At 41.6% G+C, this 19,948-nt stretch overlaps 1 protein-coding gene across 1 annotated transcript; it reads left to right on the top strand.

Annotated features, from left to right (window-relative positions):
* The first annotated feature begins 225 nt into the window (after positions 1-225).
* On the top strand, positions 226-18,518 carry LOC308291095 (microtubule-associated protein RP/EB family member 1-like). The gene is made up of 7 exons (XM_080733010.1): positions 226-372; positions 6,964-7,094; positions 9,758-9,903; positions 12,840-13,041; positions 13,971-14,074; positions 15,533-15,685; positions 16,629-18,518. Exons 2-7 carry the CDS (start codon positions 6,974-6,976, stop codon positions 16,677-16,679), a joined length of 777 nt encoding a protein of 258 aa, XP_080589136.1. The 5' UTR covers positions 226-372; positions 6,964-6,973; the 3' UTR covers positions 16,680-18,518.
* Positions 18,519-19,948: the final 1,430 nt, after the last annotated feature.

Below are 19,948 nucleotides of genomic sequence, written 5' to 3' on the forward strand. Positions count from 1 at the left end.
GCTTCCTCTCTCTCAACCAGGGGGGCTCTCAACTAAGGGGACCTTGGCCTGAAAACGTTGAAGAGCCCTGAGATGAAATACCATAGAGTTATAGTGAAATACACGCGTTTCCGTCAACATATTTTACGTAATAACGTAAGTTTTCTACGTGATGACGTTTGTGCTAGAAGAGAGAATCTCCTTCCGCTGCCGGCAGAGTCAGAACAGAACAGAACAGAAGTGACTTGATGCTGCGCTGCCCAACGAGAGAAGAAAAGACCCTAAAGACCAGCAGTTCACATACTTCTGTACCCAGAGGTTGGACCTTGGATGTTATTGCGTCACAATATTAAATCATCCTCTCCGAGAGCTGTTAAAGACATCTAAATCAAGGTACGTGCCACGACTCTAGCCGGAACATTTATTTGCCGGCATGGGAAACTGCTAGTAGTAGCCGTGTTAGCTCATCCACTGGTAGCTGGCGAAAGGGCGCAGAATGTATAGGCCTTGTACACCGCAATCTGTGACCAATCGAATACTGCGACTGCAGATTTCGCTATGTTAACCGTGAATTTGCGTGAAAGGATTTGTTTGGCGTGTGGTGTACGTATTTACAATAAGACTGCATTCTCGTGACAAGTGTGGGGAAATGTTAATCTATTTCCAACTTGGGTCCGGTTTATTTTCTAAAACTAAACGTGTTTTAGGAGCGCAAGTAGGAGACCGGGGCGACCACTTGAATGACTGAATTGTGTTGGTCAACAGTGTTCGTGTCACTGGGAAGCGTCCGTTTTGGTGCCCGAGTGAAGCGGCTTGGGCGGGGTTTTCAGATGGACAGTTGAATTATCCCACTGGTGGTTAATGTTGGGAGATCCATCCGACGCACCGTGACATCACATTAATGACTTGAGTTTTCTTCTTTACGTTAGCATAGTCCGCTGCTTGGTACCTTTGGACGGTTAGTCAATGGGTCTCGTTTGCTAACTGGCTAGCATTAGCCAATACTAGTGGTGTTCCGCCACTCACTCGCAGTGCCAAGGATGCGATTAATGTTATCTAAAGTGGTCCGAACCATTAGCTAACACAAGGGTAGAAACAACCGGGTACCGTACTAGTTCTACTGGCTTTTATTTTGCTAGCCCGGTAGCTAAAGTGAGGCAGTAGTAAGGCTAAGTAATTATTAGCTTGCAAGTTGATGAAAGCAGGCCTGTGGCATTAGTAAGTACGCTAAGTAGCTAACTTGGTCACTCTCCTCCTTGCACTACAACATTATTGACATAGCTCTGAGTAACAGTTGTCCTGACCTAAAAGGTGTTTGTGTAATAGTTATTGCATCAATCACAGGCTGGTAGACTAATGGTGGATATATTTATAGTAATTAACAATGTTGTTCAGTGTTAATCACCACTGCACCACTACTACTGCACTGACAGTCTGACACAGAAGATTGACAACATAGCCAGCGATGAGGGTGTTTGAAATGCATCCCATACATTATTGTCATTATCACCCCTGTTGCTTGGAATGTCTCATGTAATCTCAGCACAGGACATAAGATTCTACCACTCATACGATAGCCTGATCATACATGATGTGAGTCTTTCAATAGACTTGAGACAACTGTTATTTTTGTAAAGCCCCCTCAGCCGTCGCATACAGCTGTTGAGGAAATAGTTGGCCTCTACAGCCTAGGGCAGTAGAGAGATGAGCAATGTCAATGACTCAAGATTCAAGGTTAATTTATTTGTTATCTCTAAGGAGAAATTTGTCTTGGACACATGGACATCCAGCAGCATACAAAAATACAGTACAGTACAATACAGTAATAAAAATTAACAACAGTAAGTAAGGTGCTCAGTGACCGATACATTTACGGTGCCATGGCATTGGTCCGAAATCTCATTGTTCCTACATCCCATTAGTCAGAATCTGGTGATGTTAACCTGGTGAAAAATACTATGCCTAAACCTAAACCTAATCCTAACCCTAACCTCAGTAAAACTATGCCTAAACATAACCCTAACCTCAGTAAAACTATGCCTAAACCTAACCCTAACTAAATTCGGTCTAGTGAGATTTCTGACTTATGGGCAGTCCCCACATATACAGCCATATCCTGCATAATACCGGTAATAATAAAATAAAACACCACTAGAACCTAACCCTCCGTCTGACCTCCGCAAGGGTTTCATTGAGGAGTGAGATTGACATTGGGACAAAGGAACGCTTGTACCTATTGTACTTATTAGATTTATAGGTCTCGTACCTCCTACCTGACGGCAACAGTCTGTACTCTGTATTCACAAAATAGTACATGAGATGGATCAGACACAACTTTCTTTGCCTGCCCTATTGTGGACTGTTCAAAAATGGCCTGGGGGTAATGGGAGGGTGTGGACATTCTCATTATCTTCCCAGCCATTTTGACAAATCTAAAAATCTCGAATCGATTTATACTTAACCGTACGTAAGGTTTCCAAACCAGCTTGTGATACCATACCGTACAACTGAGTCGATGCTGGCTCTATAAAAGATCAACATAATGTTTTTACATACACCAAATAGTCTGAGCCTACGGAGAAAATGAAGGCACTGGTGTATCTTCGCACACATAGATTTCAGAATCAATAAGTACTCCAAATATTTGTAGGAGTCGACCTGTTTGATGTCATGGCCGTTTATGGTGATCGTGGTGTGGTGTGGTCACCTTCTTCTTTTGTGTATAATCGTCCTTGATGATTGGTTGGCGACATTTTATTTCACAAGAATTCTTGTTACTTAGGGGAGGCCATGAGGTGGCTGTAGTCTTCTCCCCCTTGCTGACGTCTGCCTAGGCAGGGTTTGAACCACTCACCTTCCATAGACCTGGGATCCACCCTCCCCTCACGTGGAGTCTGTCATTATCATTATACACTTGTGTCTAACTGTAGCATATTATGGATTCTGTGTGTATCTGATTCTGTGTACAGTACTGAATATGTATAAAAGATTTTGTTGTGCAAGTGTTACATTATTTTAATATGTTAAGTTTACACAAAAATCTTGCAGACGTCTATGCCTATATGTATTATGTAATAATTGAGGTATGGTATAATCCATGTCTTGGCCTTAAGTGTCTTTATGGATCAACACAAGTGTGAGTGTGCATGTGCACAGACTCAGAGAGGTATTCATGTGACTGCTGCCTTAAACCCTTAAGTCAGTGCCACTCAGTGTTCTTCAAAGCTCACAATGCAATGCATTGGGACCAAGTAGATGGGCATCTTATGGGGGTCCCTGGCAGAAAATATTTTCAAAAGGGGTCAGCCGCCAAGTGCATATTAATTTGGGCATCCTTGAAATGAAAATGTTTGAGAACCTTTTGTCATCGTATCGGTATTCTCTGCCTCTGGCTATTACAGCAAATTATTAAAGTACGCTATTGAACTTTTGTGAGTACATTTGGTACTGAAGCAAGGAATGGTGTACAAAGAAGACGAGAAGAAAGCTCTAATAGAGAAAACCCCAAAGCCAAAAATATAGCAAGATTGCCCTGTATTAAATGTTTGTTCAGAAAATGTAATCCTTAAGTGGACAATTTACTTTTTGGGCAAGTGGACATGACCTTTTTGGCAAGTAGTGCTTTTGAGACCTTAGTGTCTGACTGTCTGTCAACCCCTGAAGTGTTTTTGGTTTACGGTTGCTACTGAAATTCATCTTACAGTGAGTTTATATTTTGAACTTTAACCACATAAACCGTAAACCCTAGTGCCCCTATTCTTGAGCCCAAACGTGAGCTTGTAGATGGACAGTGATATTTGATGTAGAAGGGGGAAAAGGGCTGTTATAGACCCCTGGGGGGTAACTAAATGTACTATAGGCCATATATTTAATAATATTGTACTTTCTAAAAATATTCTTAATATTGGTAATGGCAGATCTATATAATAAGCTTAGCTTATTATACATTGTGAGCTTGTAGTTCTGATATTTCCACTGAAACATTTTCAACAGATGAATTTATACTGATTAGTGGAAATGATTCTGACTACTAAGCAGAAATTTTGATTAGCTCAAATAACTTCCATTAGGTGATTTTGTAATAATTGTGAATTTGTGACAGGCAGTGATGTTACTAGGTTTTCAATGTAATGGGTCCCGGGACCCACAGGTGGTCATTCAAATGGGTCCCAGAAAAGTTTTATGAGTCCTCAATATAAAGTTTACGCGCGCAAAATGGCGTCGGACGTCGGTGGAATCAAAACATTGACGTTTCTATCGCCTGTTTAAGACTTTCTACGTGGATTTTATTTGTGTTAACGTAGGGTAAAGTAGGATGCTTTCACCCATGAACAATGGTGGTGTCTGTGGACATTTTTTTTTTCTTTTACCGCGACGTGGTAAATTATTGTCTCCACCAGCCGAAGGCTGAGGGAGAGTATGTTTTGCCCTCCGTCCGTGTGTCCGTCCGTGCGTCCTCGCAGTTTGTGAGCGCCAAATCTCAGTCGCCGTTGGCCCGGTCGCTGCCAAAGTGAGCACACACATTCCCTGGATGCCAATCTAGAACCTCTGCCCTAAATTTTTCAAATGGGCCTTTTCTAGCGCCAACTAGTGGCCGATGTTTGCTAAACACATTTCTGTGCACTACTCTTACAGATTTTGACCAAAAATCCTACAAATCGGTAGGCAATATCTCGACAGTCATGTGATCGACACGGATCGGTCCGATTTTGCATATTCCATCCTGATTGGCTAAGATTGGCTTCCAAAGTTTGTGGGATTGAGCCGTTTTGAACAAAATGCCTCAAATCACAAACGCAAAGTGCAATTATCATGAAATCGCGCACACACGTTCCCACTAGGCCGAGGAAGAAATGCCACTTAATTATTTTTTAATCATTCTCATGGCGCTATAACAGCCCCATTTGTGGTTTTACCTATAACTCCACCGATCAGTTTCAAACTTTGTAAGCGCACTCCCTAGAGGCTAAGGATAAACCTTTGCCCTGCATTTTTCACATCAGCCTTTTATAGCGCCACCTTTGGGCCGACTTATGTAAAACACATTTTTGGATATTACTCCTTGAGATTTTATCCAAAAATCATGCAAATCGGTACACAGTATCTCTATAGTCATGTGATCAAGTCCGATCCGTCTGATATTTAACATTCCATCCTGATTGGCTAATATTAGCTTCCAAAGTTGGCAGGATTGCTCCGTTTTTGAACAAAATGCCTCAAATCATCAACGCAGCCTGCGATTACCGTGACATTTGCCACACATATTCCCACTAGGTCAAGGAACAAATGCTACCTTTTTAACATTGTCCTGTTATAGCGCCACCAGCAGGTAGACTTTAGCAAAACACATTTTTGGAACACAATGCTTGAAATCATGCATGCAGCGTCCGATTGCCATGAAAGATCTAAGGTGAAGAACATATACCACCCTTTTTACATTGGCCTATTATACAGTAGCACCACCAGGACGCACGGCCTGGTGGAGACCTGTGCTCGGAAGAGCACTGCTTCTAGTTTTAACATGGACTCCAATGGAGGCGCATCCCCGGGACCCCAGGACCATGACATGAATGAGTCCCTGGGTGACTTGAATGGGTTTTTGATGCGGGATGCGCACGTAATGACATCACTGGACAGGTCTAGGTTAACATGGGACCCATCATCAATGGTCCACACACAATATGAGCTGAACATTTGCATTCACATCAGGATATTCTTCTCCCATTTGATTTAACGATTGTGCCTGTAGCACTTCTTGCCTCTGTGAGTAGTGACAGAACTGCTTGATCAGGTTACGTGATGATAAAATATAAATATTTAATAAATGGATAGCATCATCAGATGGTAATGTTCCACAGGGATTCCTAAACTAGTGGGTGTGTGACATTACTTGTGTAATGGTGCCAGGTGGTGCTGCTGGCAACTTCTTTCATCAGTAGGTCAGTTAATTCTTTCATTTCAAACCATGTGATCACCTACACAACTCATCACGTGTACATTTATCTGAACTTTGACCGTACACCAAACAAATTCCTCAGTATTTCAGTTAACTTTTCTTTTCAAACCAGAGCAGGTCATATTCTATCACTCGTACATTTAGGGTAATATTCTATTACACCACATTGGAGAAATTTTACTTCACAATTACCTACAGTAATGTTTATGAGTTTATTCGTATATTACTGTACATGCTCCTTGTCACTCACCATTACCTCAATCTGGATAGCCATCGTCAAAGAAAAGGGAATGCCCACTCGGGTTGTCCCTCTTCCAGCTGCAGACTCTGTCTCGAGAGAATGCCATTACCTGAACCAATGTTTGAATTAAACAAATCTCCTCCTATCCTGACTGAGTTCCTATCCCAACATCTCACCTCTGCTCTGACGCCCTATTGTTTCATGAATGTTATGTATTCTTTCGTTTGTTCGAAGATTTGCATACCGTATTTTGGTAACATGCGTTTCCTGTGACGCGCATTGTGCTGTGTGCAAATCCAAACTGTATTTAACTTGCACACTACATGTGCAAGTGGACATGCACACAGTAAAATCGTCATTATGATCATCAACAAGAGAGGTGGTGAATGAATGTTATCCCACAATGTTATGTTAAATTTTGCAAACAAAATCACACAGACACCCAGGTTCAATTCCTGGCATCCGTGTCTCCAGCTTGGCTTGGCTGCAACGAATATAACAGACAATGTTCACGGGTAGGAACTAAAACCATGCGGTGAGAGTGAGATGATTGGAAACCTGAGGGAACAATATCGTGGAAGAAAATTGAGATGCAAGACATTGTTGGAAAAACGGACAGTAGTTAAGCTGGCGGGCCTTGGAATCCGTGTATGAGAGAGAGACCGTAGGAAAGCTCAGAGGGAGAATGTAATGTATGTGTATAGGAACATACAGTATAGTTTTGTCATGATTTAACTATATGATTTCTATCCCTTAACATACGATCTTCCTTTCTGTGTGTCCACAGCTGTTAGAAGATGGCGGTGAACGTGTACTCGACATCAGTGACCAGTGAGAACTTAAGTCGTCATGACATGCTGGCCTGGATCAATGAATCGCTACAAATCAACCTCACCAAAATAGAAATGCTATGTTCAGGTAAGGAGTGTGTAAGAGTGAGATTTTAAACGGATACATTACATTTCATGTATTTACATTATCGTATATACAGTCGTTGTATAAAATGCACAATTTAGTCATTTAGCAGGCGCGCTTAATCAGAGCGATTTTACAGTAAGCGAGGACATGAGTTAATACGTCAAATACAGGATCATAGGTAAACCAACACCGTAACATAAGTCTAAAAACAGTATAACATAACAAAAATATCAAAAATCTGTACATTGAAACGATGCAGTTATTTCTGAGTGAAAGGGTCAGTTTCTGTGCTGCCTCTGTGGCTGTGTGTCTGTCTGTGTCTGTCTGTTGGCATACTTCTAGTCTTGTGCAGAACAAATGTCAACAAATGTCAAGCTCCAGATGACCCAGATGAAATGGATAATGAAAATGTATTAAACCCATAACTTCCCTTCTGACAGTCTGCTCTGAGAGGGGGGAAATTGTGCAATGCTCGGATGTCTGAAGGTCTGAAGCACTCTTTGTAGTTTCATTTCCATGTCATGTTAGAGTTACATTTTGAATTTGAAGGTCTTCAATTGTAACAATAAAATATGGAGTTGGATTATTTGTAGTGATCACTGATGGGAAAGAAATTACTTCTCTGAGTCTGCACTGACCCAGGAGCGGCTCGCTCAGATTTAACGAGTGTCTTGCTCATGAACAAGGCGAAACATTTCCTAGAAGGGCCAAGGATCCAACCGGGGACCTTCTGATTCCCACAGGCGAGGCGATCACTCTACTTTCTGAGATACCACAGTGCTGCCCCCAATATAAGTGCTTTACGCTGATAGAAATCTCTAGCATTCACTGTGTGGCCTGAAGTTTGATTAAGTAAGGATTTTGAACTATTGGTGGCATCTTGGGTCGGGTTGAGGTCTCAAAATCACTTGCACATTGGGCAAGTATAGGTCATGTTCTACTTGCCTGACAAATAATGGGTAAGTGCATGTGGTGGGGTCACCATTATTGGTGGAACATGTGTGCTAGTCGCCATGCTAAATATGTGTGCTATTATGTAGCGTAAATGTTTAATGAACTAGGGTTGTAAATAAGGAAAGGCATAATTCCGCTGCATAAAGCTACGTGCCCGAACACACATAGCCCGGGACTTGGGGAACGGACACTCGCTCAACTACGGACACATTGCATGAATAGTTGAAGGGTGAAACTTTACATTGTTACTCAGTTCACTGTTGCTTGCAGCAGGTCAGGATCGATGGATTGAAACATCTCTCTTAATCACTTTCTTTCCCACTCACGCACTTGCTCATGTTGCTGTATGTCAGCTGGTACAAGTTCTGCTAGGCGGAGAGAGAGTGCACTCTGGACAGAGAACGGGATATTTGATTGTGTCTATGGACAGATATCTCATGTTGTGAATGAAATGGTGAACAAAAGAGGTTGCCAAACATTCCAAAAATAAATAAATATTGATAAAAGAAAGCAAACTCCACTTGCCCCGGGAAATAGGGCTACCCTTAGTGCCAAAGAAAGAATTGGAAATGTAACATAAACATTGATTAGACATTGAAGGGAAATTGTGGAGTTGAGTGTAAAAGATTTTGACTGTCACTGAACCATGTCTGTTTCTGTGTGGTCCTGGACAGGAAACAGAACAGCTACTGGAAAATCACAAAGAGAGATTACATCACCCTCAAAGGAGTAGATGTCATTGTCATTTGTTTAACCAAGGACCTAAATGACCTGCTGCCAACAAAAAAGCACCCTTACTGTGTTTTTATTTTGTACTGTCAGTGACTGTAGGTGAGGTGTCATGTGTCAAGGCTTTCTCATTTTTTAATAAAATACATCAGATATTGTCTTTAGGTATCATAAAATCTATACAAAAGATGACTTTAGGAAGAAGCTATTTCTAGTACCTCAAAACAAAGTTTTGCACAATTTGAATGAGTGCATGTTTGTTCTCTTTTTATACCATGTCTTTCCCAATTTTGCTGTGTAGAAGAAACCGGATTATAGAGGAAAATAGACAGTGATTACATCACGCTCAGGGGAGCAGATTGCTTTGTCATGATGTAGTGGCCTAGTGAGCTAACATGGCTATCAGTCACCAGTCCCCAACAAATGGATACGATCACGTTTCACTGTTGTAGTGTAGACTATTGAGAATTTGTTCATGCCAAAATGTAGGAATGATGGGTTGGTTGACCAATGCTTTGAATGGAGGGCTGAAGAAGCATTTGTGAAATGGATTAGTGCTAAATGAAATTGCTGTCATTTTATATTTGTGTATTTGTTTCTTTTGGAGATCTCCGTTGTGGGGGGAAATAAAATCGTAATCCCAAACTAGCCTAAATAAAACTAAATTTGAAATTATTAGGTTGTCCTGTTTTGTAACTATGAGTGAACCTGCCTTAGCATGCTGGCGATTGGAATAGACATATGATATTTTGTTTGGCTATTCAAAACAAAATGGGTAGGCGTGCCAACTGCCAAGGCCAATGAAGTGTACATCCTCACAGCTGCTCTAATCCTTGCTGCTCATACATATCCTATAAAACAACCACAGTGCCTGGTTCTTACTATGATTCTTTGTCTGTCTTAATTCATTTTTTGAATGAGCCTATTTTCCTGTTTGTTGATATTCAGACCTCAAACCTCTGTTTGTCTCATTTGTGTAGGTGGTGCCTACTGTCAGTTCATGGACATGCTTTTTCCCAACTCTGTGCCTCTGAAGAAAGTCAAATTTGGTGCCAAGCTGGAGCATGAGTACATTCACAACTACAAACTCCTGCAGGCCTCCTTCAAGAAGATGGGAGTCGACAAAGTAAGCTGCCAAGAATAATGCTCCCATGACTTTGTACAGCAGCGCTGCAGTACTACTAACATGCAAACTATATGCTGTACCATCCCCTTCCTTGCATGCAAACTACACATTGTACCATCTCCTACCTAATACATGCAAACCACACATTATACCATCAGGTTCCTTGCTGCTTCCTTACACTTGGTGCTAACATGCAAATTACTATACTTCAGATTTGTCTCCTTTCCTCCCCTGATCTCCAAATCTTAGACATTGGCCACTTTGGTTAATACACCCTAATTGAGTTTGATTCTGTTTGTATCAAACATCAATATTAACTTGCTTTCTAGCTTCGGCCAGCTAATATAAGCCACTCTCTTGTCAGTCGGGCCAAAAATGTCAAGTGCAAACCGAGGGCTGGTCCCAGTTTATAATGAAGAAATGCTTGCTAAGAAAACATTGCTCACCACCTTCTTCAATATGTCTGATAAAGTAGATAAATAGAACCTGAATGGATTGATGAAACTGAGAAATGAATGGAAACTAAAAAAATGTCTAGTTCACCAGCTGCAGCTGTTTTCCCAACATTTGGCTCCCAGCCGTTGCCTAATATCCCTCCCTGACACAACAATATATTCTACTACTTGCTAGCATTCAGCCAGACTCTGTACTAACTGATCCTCTCTGCTAGTAGGGCTTCCTTTGTCATCTAGTCAGGTCATGTGTTGCTGCCTTGACTAGCTGTTGTGTTCTCTTTTTCACCGCTCTGTGTCATCTCTTATATCATGCTTTGGATTCCTCTGTTTGATCCCGTCAGGGTTGCCTCGCTCCCCTCGGCACTGAGAATAAAAACAAATTCTGTTGGCGGCACTGACAGTGATACAGATAGTCCTCAACCGAAACCACACATAACATACATCACACACGTCTGACAAGGACCCTGCCTATGTTCAAGTATAGTGTGTTTTTTGACCATCAGTAAAGGTCGTTGCACACTGCTGCGTTTTTTCGGCCGAATATTGGAGTGAATTTTTCGGCACGTAAATAAAGAAATCAACCTCACGTTATGTCAGTCACATTTGCACACTGCCGCCCGTTTCAGTATATTTTCGGACCACTGGGTCCCTTGCTCTCTCTATCCCTCTCTCTCTCCTTGCCCTGAAAAGTGCATTTCGCAACCAAAAAACGCAGCAGTGTGCAACCAGCTTAAGTCAGTATTTTTGAAGAATCACATGTACAGAAGTCATCTACACTTGGAAGGTTACATTTTTGTTTATTGCGGCAAACAAACCATCAACCTTCGGATTATGGCCTACACTGGACTTCTGTAGTTGCTTCTAGAGCCCACCCGATGACGGATGTCTGTGACTCTGTGTCCAATGCAGATCCTGGTTTTGAGAGTCCTAGCCCATCAATTACCAATTTTCACCAATATTTTGTGCAAAAGTTTCTCAGTTTTTGTGCAAAAGTTTCTAAAAGTTTCTTTTAACATTATAACATTTAACTAGTGAATGAAAATGAAGAATAACTTTTTTTATAGATAAAACTTTTATAATAAATGTATATTAAAACTTCAATAGGCCTATATGGAATTATATTAATGACCTATTCAAAAATGTAAAATAGCCGATCTACAAGCTCAGTGACTCATGACACTTTGTGAGCTTACAGATGTTGAACAATTTTATTTCTTTTTAATTTTGAAAATGTTTGCAGATAATAAGATGTCCAAAATGGGACTGGAAAATAGCATTTTCTCAGCCTGTATCCCATGTAATCACAATGTTTTTACATTGGCCGCGACACTCGACACAGTTAAGGTCACTCAAATTGAGCGAGTAAATGGGTCATCATGGGTTATGGGTTACCGTCAACATCACGTGGTGACTGCCTACAGGCATCCCCTTAAAGGTAAAAAAATAAAGTACCCTTCTGTCAGTGCAAAATGAAATTGTTCAGCAATGGTTTTATTCCCTTATAGACCATGTAAATCGTCATATTACACGTTTGTGCTGAGGTTGGTCATATTTGCATGACCTGCCATAGACGCGGCTAGTAGATAGTACAGTATGTAAAAATTCATGAAAACAACACATTTATTGATCATCCAGTTTATTGAGTCTTCAAAATCTTGTGTGTGCCTGGCTGCATGTACTCAGTCAGCTTTAGTATAAATGATGGCTGGTGTATATTCTTCCAGTGCCAGTAGTGAGGGAAGGTTGGCAACCTTGCTGGCATTTCACACAGAGCTCTGTGAGCTGCTAATTAGGTCTCAGCTACTCATTAGCTGCCAGTACGGGGTGTGTGAGAGGGAGAGAGAGGGGAAGGTGGGCATCCGGGTGAATGGAAGGGTAAAGTCCCTGGCAACCACCACAGATACGAGGGGTTAGAATCTTCCATGGTGCAACCAGCTTGGCTGGGCAGTGGGCACTCAAGCAAACACATTTTTGTTAGCTGGTTGGGAAGCTGGCTGGTGAGGGTGATCTCTGTCACTAAACTACCCACTCCTAGTCCTAAAGGTTGTTTAGGGCTCCTGTTTATCGAGCTGCAATAAGGGATGGCATGTTTCTCTGATTGTGTTGCGTCCTCCTGTTGAAACTCCTCACTGTCGGGTGAAAAGATGCATCTGGTGACTTCATGTTGTAGGGTCCGGTATAACAGTGATTTCGCATGAAAATTACTTCCCTAGTGGAAGAAGGTACTTCTTGCACAACAAAAAATATTATTCAACTAATTGAAACTACATGTCCATTCAGTAGTACTGTGTGTTAATTTGCTTTCCTGTTGTTTTCCAGTGTCCTTTTTTTAATTCAGATTTTATGGCGAGTAAAATGGATGGCAATGGCAAATGGATGAGACAAAATTGTGGAATGTATAAATCAATACCCACCCATTTGTTTTTAATTCCAATGTAGTCCAAACCTGCTTCATCTCTCATTTCCCTTTCTTGTTCGCAGATCATTCCAGTGGACAAGCTGGTGAAGGGGAAGTTCCAGGACAACTTTGAGTTTGTGCAATGGTTTAAGAAATTCTTTGATGCCAACTATGACGGTAAACCTTACGACCCTGTGGAGGCACGGCAGGGACAGGAAGCAATGCCAAACACAAACGCACCCATGTCTGCCCTCAACAAGCCGCCCAAGAAGATTGTCAACCAAAGTTAGTTCACTGATTTCTATACATCACAGTGTTGGCTATGTGTTGGCTATGTAATTTTTGCATTACAAATAGGGATGTCCGTAACTGTTACCAGCCGGTTGGTAGAAGAATGGTAGGCATTAGTTATGCTCCAAAAGACAAACAAAAAAGCAGCATTTAACAATAAAAAAAAAGAAATTATAGGCTTAATCATCAATAGACAACGAGCATCGTAATCGTTAAGTGTGGTCGGTGGCGGTGCCTAGTCCTACTTTTTGTCTACCTACAGTTCTAGCCCCTTCGGTTAAACATTTTTATTAAGAACCATCAACATGACTATGTGTTCTGGTGTGAATCTCACTGCCGACAAAACCCTCTCCAAATGGGACATCGAGATGAGAATAGCAGATCTGCAACTAAGCTCACAATCCGTCGCGGCTTGTGATTGAGCATCGTTGCTCGTGCCTCTGCTGTATTTGAGCTCTGTTTCACAAAGACTGCAAACAACTTTGTCGTCTCTGCTCCTTTCCTTTAGAAATGCTCCTAGACCGAAATCCATCTGATAGGCTACATTCTGTTTTGTGTACTCTCATCTCAATTCTCTGTTTTGGCTCCTGGAGCTTTCTCTCATTCTGGCATTCCATTGGACATAACATAAGACTACTCTCTTGTGCCTCCCTGAGTCTGTTTGACAAAGTTACATCTCCCCATAGCAAAATGACACTAATCAGTTCCAGGACAATGTGACATTAATATGAAAATCAACCATGAAGCCGTTAAGCATTAGACTGATTTATTTTTATTTTTTATGAGCGGGTAACCGGTTAGCCGTTGACATCCCTAATTACAATAGGCTTAATTTAACATTATTTTAAATAGAGAATGGTGTATCAGAGCCAGCCTTCTCAACACATTACATGCTTTCTTTCTGTCTTTCCTCTTGTCTTCAGCTCCTCAGAGACCGCCTGTTGCCAAGGTTGCTCCCAAGATGACGGCAAGCGGAGCCAGGAGGCCAGGGATGGGTGGAGATGATAAAGCAGAGCTTATGCAGGAGGTCAGGTTTTGACAACAGCCATTTTCCTTTCTCCACAGTACTGTGTGAAGGTGGCTCTCTGGAGCAGTGTTTCTCAAACTTTTACATTTGAAGGTCTCCCCTAAACTCTGTGACGGTGTACAAATGGATCCGTTAGGGTTACAGACTTGTGTGGGTCCATTTAAAGCTATACTATGTAACTTTTTTAATAAAACAAATCTTAAAATTGTCCTAATTATTAAATCTCTAAAGTTTTAGAACACCCACTCTGTTCATTTCAGCTCCCAAAGCCTTTTCTTTATATGTGTTCTACTGAGCCCTGATGGCCGTGACCGGGGCTGTTTTTCCCGGCAAAATTACGTCATATGCATCATTCTGTACACGTGTCTCCCTACCGGCCAATCAAAGCCCAGATCATACACTGCCGAGCTCTTCAGGAAATACACTGCAGTGTTTACAATGGGCTAGGAGTCTAGCATGTATCTCCCCAACCGAGGCTCGTAGAGGGACACGAAAGCCCTCTATGGATAGGTCTCGGCGAGGCGGACGCGGTGGCCTGAAGGCCCGGTCCGCGGCGAAAAACGGCCGAAAAAAGCAGACGCGACCGCGGTTTGCTATAACGCTACTGACCACTAGTTGAGCAACTTACACAGTATAGCTTTAAACCCCCCTAAAGGAACCCACAAAGTCCCTGGAATCCACTTTGAGAAACACTGCTCTGGAGAACATTGGGGGCTATTTTATATTGCTTTTGTGTTTTTTGCACACTTACATACGGTATTCATTAATTGTATGTATGTATTTATTGTATTTAAGCATTTAGCAGAGCGTTTATTACCACTTGTAGAGCTGTCATTGGCATACAGCACACAGAGTTCCACAGACCACCAAAACATCGCGGTCTGTAATATTTAGGCGTGGCAGTGGCTCGGAAGGTAAATCGGTCGTCCAGGAATTGGAATGTTCGATGTTCGATCCCTGGCTCTTCCTGGCTGCATATCGAAGTGTCTTGGATCAAGGCACTAAAACCCTAACTGCTCCCCACGAGCAGGTTGGTGCCTTGCCTTGCATGGAATGGTCAGCCGGTGACTGTGTGTGGGAATGGGTGAATGTAATTCCATGATACAACGGGTAGTTCTGACCAACTAATCTCATTGGTCGACAAGCCATTCTCAAATGACCGTGACGGCACGCACCTCAGTTGATTTGACTGCACTAGAAGCTCCTCTCACTCTGACATGATGGTGTCTTTGTGTCACAGCGACACAGTTTTTAAATTCATGGGAAGCTTGCAGACATGGTAGCTAAATCTCCAGAGCCATCTCAACTGCTCTGGACTGACACTCGCAAAAAGGCAGTTTTGAGAACATTCCTGCGCTATATAAATGCACCAATTTCCTTTTATATATATATTATTTTTACATTTGAATGGGAGCTCTACACTGCAAAAGGGTTTGATCCTCTGTTTTACATCTTCAGGTGGACATGCTGAAGTCTACCATCCAGGACATGGAGAAGGAGAGGGACTTTTATTTTGGAAAGCTGCGGAACATTGAGCTGATTTGCCAGGAGAAGGAAGGGGAGGGAGACCCCACCCTGCAGAGGATTATTGACATTCTCTACGCCACAGATGTAAGTTCACAAGAACTCTGACATTCCCTCTGTATCTCACAGCCATGAGTTAAACTCGCTTACTTTTAACTGGATTTCACAGATTGTGTTTCTCAGACTGCTGCTGCTGTGAGTGCAAACTGTTTCTATGTGTTTATATTCCTCAACCCCCAGATGGCCAGGCTTAATTTTGTTGGAGTGTATAACATTATATCAATCAATCAATCAATTTCACCACTTTTGCACAATTTTCTTTTTATACAAGATCATCCATTTTATACATGGAAGGCCTTTAGCCCACAAAACTGTGAAAAGTGACGACTCATCACTTTTCATCACTAAACCTTCGTTTTCTGGGGCCATTTGTAGCCCAAGGAATGTTTTTTGTGCAAAGCAAATGCTTGCAATGGATTCAGCATCATGACAAATCCCTAGTTAGACCCCTCACATCCTACCTAAATACCCAGAAAAGAAAATATATTTTTCTGGGTATTTTCCTCTGTATAGAAAGTCGATGGGAGCCCAACTTGATTTGGCCGCTGTCGGGCGCCCTAGCTAAATCATTAGAGCATGCCCTGGGCTACATCTGTGCAAAATTTGGCGCTTTTAGACTGGGTTGACAGCGCTTTTGTATGGAGGCCCCTCGGGTGATTGGTCCAGGTTTGAGAAGGGCGTAGCTCTCCATCAAGCTCAGGTCTCCTTCAAGTTCAGGTCCCTCCTCCCACTCCACACAAGGCCAAGACCTAAACTAAAGAAAATAGAATAAAGTAGAAATAGAATAGAAAATTACTCGGATGTAACAGTCCGCCGTCCGGTATGGGGTATCTCGAAAACGAAAGCCGTTTTGGCAGTTTGTCACTGGCCTACATGAAACCTTGTAGGTTTGGATCCAGTTCATGTCATATCCTCACTCTATCTCTCTCTCTCATTCATTCATATCTAATGTCTCACTCTCTCTCAACAGGAGGGCTTTGTGATACCAGATGCTGAGTCGGAAGAACAGGAGGAGTTTTAGTCCGATGAGACTCAAAGCCCTGGTCTGGTCTACAACCCTATTTTCTCTCCGTTTTCACCATCCCTTCCCAACCCCCCCAAGACCCTACTGTAATGCCCATAAACTTCAAACTGGTTCCTCCAAGACAACACACCCATGTGTTATTTTTCCACCTGTGATCAAGAACCAATGAGCCCAGTTGGGAAACCACTGATGCCAGAATGTGGTCCCTCCCCAGCAGTGTCACTGCCTTTTCTTTCCCAGTACACTCCACCTGTCAGTCAGACGTTTCCAGTTCCAACCCATTCCCTGTGTCCTTCAAACCCCACCCCTCCCCAAAAGCCAGATTATATAACATCTGGTTTCTTGAAATATTGGACTTTAACAAAACAAAATGTTTTCTGTGTGAGTGTGAGAGAACGTGTGTGTGTGTGCGTGTGTGTGTTTTCAAGTGCGAAACCAATTAGAAGCCCATCAGTTATGATGAACCTCCTCTGAAGACCATACTGTCCGTCTGAAGTCAAGAAGACTCGTCCCAAACTAACGTATGCCGCTTGTCTCCACTTGTCACAACTCCCATCTGCAGCTGTTGTGTGGGTGGCCATTTTGTTTCCCTTTTCTTTTCCTCTGAGCCATTTTGCTCAATAAATTCAGGAACTAAAATGGTGTCAGTAAAACTAATATATTATGTGGGGCGGGTGTAAGACATTCAGTTGTGGTTTGGTTTGGGACGAGGCAGCAGTAAAGGTCTTGCCTTCTGTCCAGACGCTTGGCGCTGCCGTCTTGGTTATTGGCGTGCTCGACAAACGAATATGGAAACGCTCTTATTTCCTTTTTCACTCTTATTTACTACTTTATCTTTTTTTGCAAGACCTTTCTTAGGTTTTGAGAGGTCATTGTTTTCACTGTATGTTTTACACACCATCAGCCACAAATTCACCTTTTTATACATGCGGTCCCCCCACTATTCCTAATACATTATCACTATCTACCACATGTTGTAATTTTGTGGACCACCTCCCCCCAATGTTGGCGTTCTAGATGTCATCTTGATTGTTGCTGATGGTTCTTCCTTAAATGTGCAGTTCTTAACTCCAAGAACTCTGCTTGTCTTTTGTTTTGTTGAGCCACCCTTTCCAGACAGCAGCCTTTGGTCAATATGCCAATGTTTAATGAAAAGTATTTGCAAGATCATGAATGATCTTTTTGTATGTTTTATCTTCTCTTTGAGTGCTTGTTTTAAGGCATATGCACGGTTTTATACAAGTGAGTGAAGTGACCCTTAATAAACCCCTCTTAACCAACACTAAAGGCTATTTTATACTGCGTTAAGTGACCTTTTCTATAAGTGTTGGTTGACAAAAATGTTCATCTGAAAAGGGGTTGAATGACTTTATTCTGTTGAAAATATAAAGTATAAATTACCATGAATGATGCCGAACAGGGCGAGAATTGACCACCAGACTTGTTTCCCCCTACCAGCCACTGTAGCAGATTACCAACCACTATATGGAGACAATACATCGTCTGGTAAAATAATAAAAGATGGCTTTATAGTCCAAACAGTCACTGTGATCGGGCGAGAACCATTTCGGTTTCCATGACTTTTCAACTGCTGGATTTGGTCTGTTTGTTTCCAAAGCCTGTCATATGTCCATTAATAATATGGGATCAATGACTTGCCAATCTGTCAAACCAAAGTTGTTTTCCTCGTGTACACTGAATGCCAGTGTCTATCCCCCTCGCCCCCACTCCTTTGCTATTTCCAAGCCCCAATTTGTGGCCAATTTTAACATGAAAGCTGTGGATTTAAGGAAATTATGTTGACACTGTTAATAAAACGTGTAATTTTCAACACTTCATTGTGTTTCTAATCTGGGACCACTTTTTGTTAGACTAAAAGGACCCAAAAACTCAATCTCACTTTAGAAATGCCTGTCTCTGTTGCTTGATGACAGAGATGTTAACTATTTATCGAATGCCTTATTACTAGTTGAAAAAGAATACACCTTTCTTTAATGACAAGTACTTTTTTCATTTCATAAAAAGTGACTTTGATGGACTATTCCCTTTTTTGGCAAATGTTTGTACCATGATTTAAACTAAGTATTGTAAGGAAGTCCTCGTATGGTTATAAATCGTATTTGCAGGCAGAAGTCAGACAAATAAAGGACATTGGAGGTATTATGGGTGGATCTGGTCTGTTTTAGTTTGAAACAGACATAATGGCTTCTGTAAACAAATGTTAATGATGTCTTTCAGATTTAACTGCGCTAAAAAATGATGAGCTCTTCTAGCTGTCAATACAAATAGTTGCACTAGCATTCACAGCTGAGCTGTAGTTTTAAGACAAATTAAATACATGGGCACAACGGTGACACACATGACTGATCATCTGAGTGTTGACTGGAGATTGTTTGTCAAAACATTAAGAATAAATGTACTGCCTGCAGAATGATGTAAAATACACCTTTAGAACTAGGGGAGGAAGTACCGCTGGTAGCCAAACCATCAGTGGGAGATCATGCTCAATCTATTCTCTGTTCTATGACTATATTGCTCACTGAACATAGCAGAAGTTACTACAAACTTGATGCAAAGCGTTTGAGCTGGCGAATAGGGTATAACATTGTATAACAAAGTATTAAATAAGCCATCATTTAAATATTTGTGTAGGAATTAAATCCCCTGTAGACTACAGGTCCTCCACCATGGCACGTAATCAGACAGCATAATTCACAAAGCAATTCTCACTGCAATGTAAATTAAATGTGTTAAAATATGTTACCTATTTGAATTAAGCAATAATGCTGAAGTCATTCCTTCCGTATTCCCAAGATGTACTGTCTAGCACTGCATAAATTGTCTACTGCCAAGTAACTGAAACGTTTATACTAATATACTCTTGACATAAGAAGCGGTTCTTAACTGTGAGTGTAAAGTTATTTCTAATCCACCAGAATGAACCTATACCTTCACCAGGTGACACTGCTATAGCTTGCTTTGTGATTACATGGCTGGATAGAAACGCAACCAGCAGTACTCGGGATCACAAAGTTGAGATTCACTGGCACTGTTGTGTAATTAAGCTGGAATAGGATCACTGGTTACTTAGCATTGTAGAATTAACTGACTCTGGATGGTGGCCATTTTGTGTTGGAGTTTTTCTAATTTTACTGCATAGTAAGATGTGTTGCTTGCCAAAAAGAACACATTTTCACATTTTGAAAGACAGTTCATGTCAGCAAGTGACACACTTGTATGGAGTATAAATGGTTTGACATTAATAT

The sequence above is a fragment of the Nannobrachium achirus genome, assembly GCF_963921795.1.
Source record: "Nannobrachium achirus genome assembly, chromosome: 9".
Classification (NCBI taxonomy): Eukaryota; Metazoa; Chordata; class Actinopteri; order Myctophiformes; family Myctophidae; genus Nannobrachium; species Nannobrachium achirus.

Excerpts from the sequence above, each read along its gene's own strand:
- LOC308291095 (XM_080733010.1), top strand. The coding sequence starts at position 6,974 with ATGGCGGTGAACGTGTACTCGACATCAGTGACCAGTGAGAACTTAAGT. Across the intron at positions 13,042-13,970 it reads CAAGAAGATTGTCAACCAAA|CTCCTCAGAGACCGCCTGTT; the intron begins GTTAGTTCACTG and ends TCTTGTCTTCAG. Across the intron at positions 15,686-16,628 it reads ACATTCTCTACGCCACAGAT|GAGGGCTTTGTGATACCAGA; the intron begins GTAAGTTCACAA and ends CTCTCTCAACAG.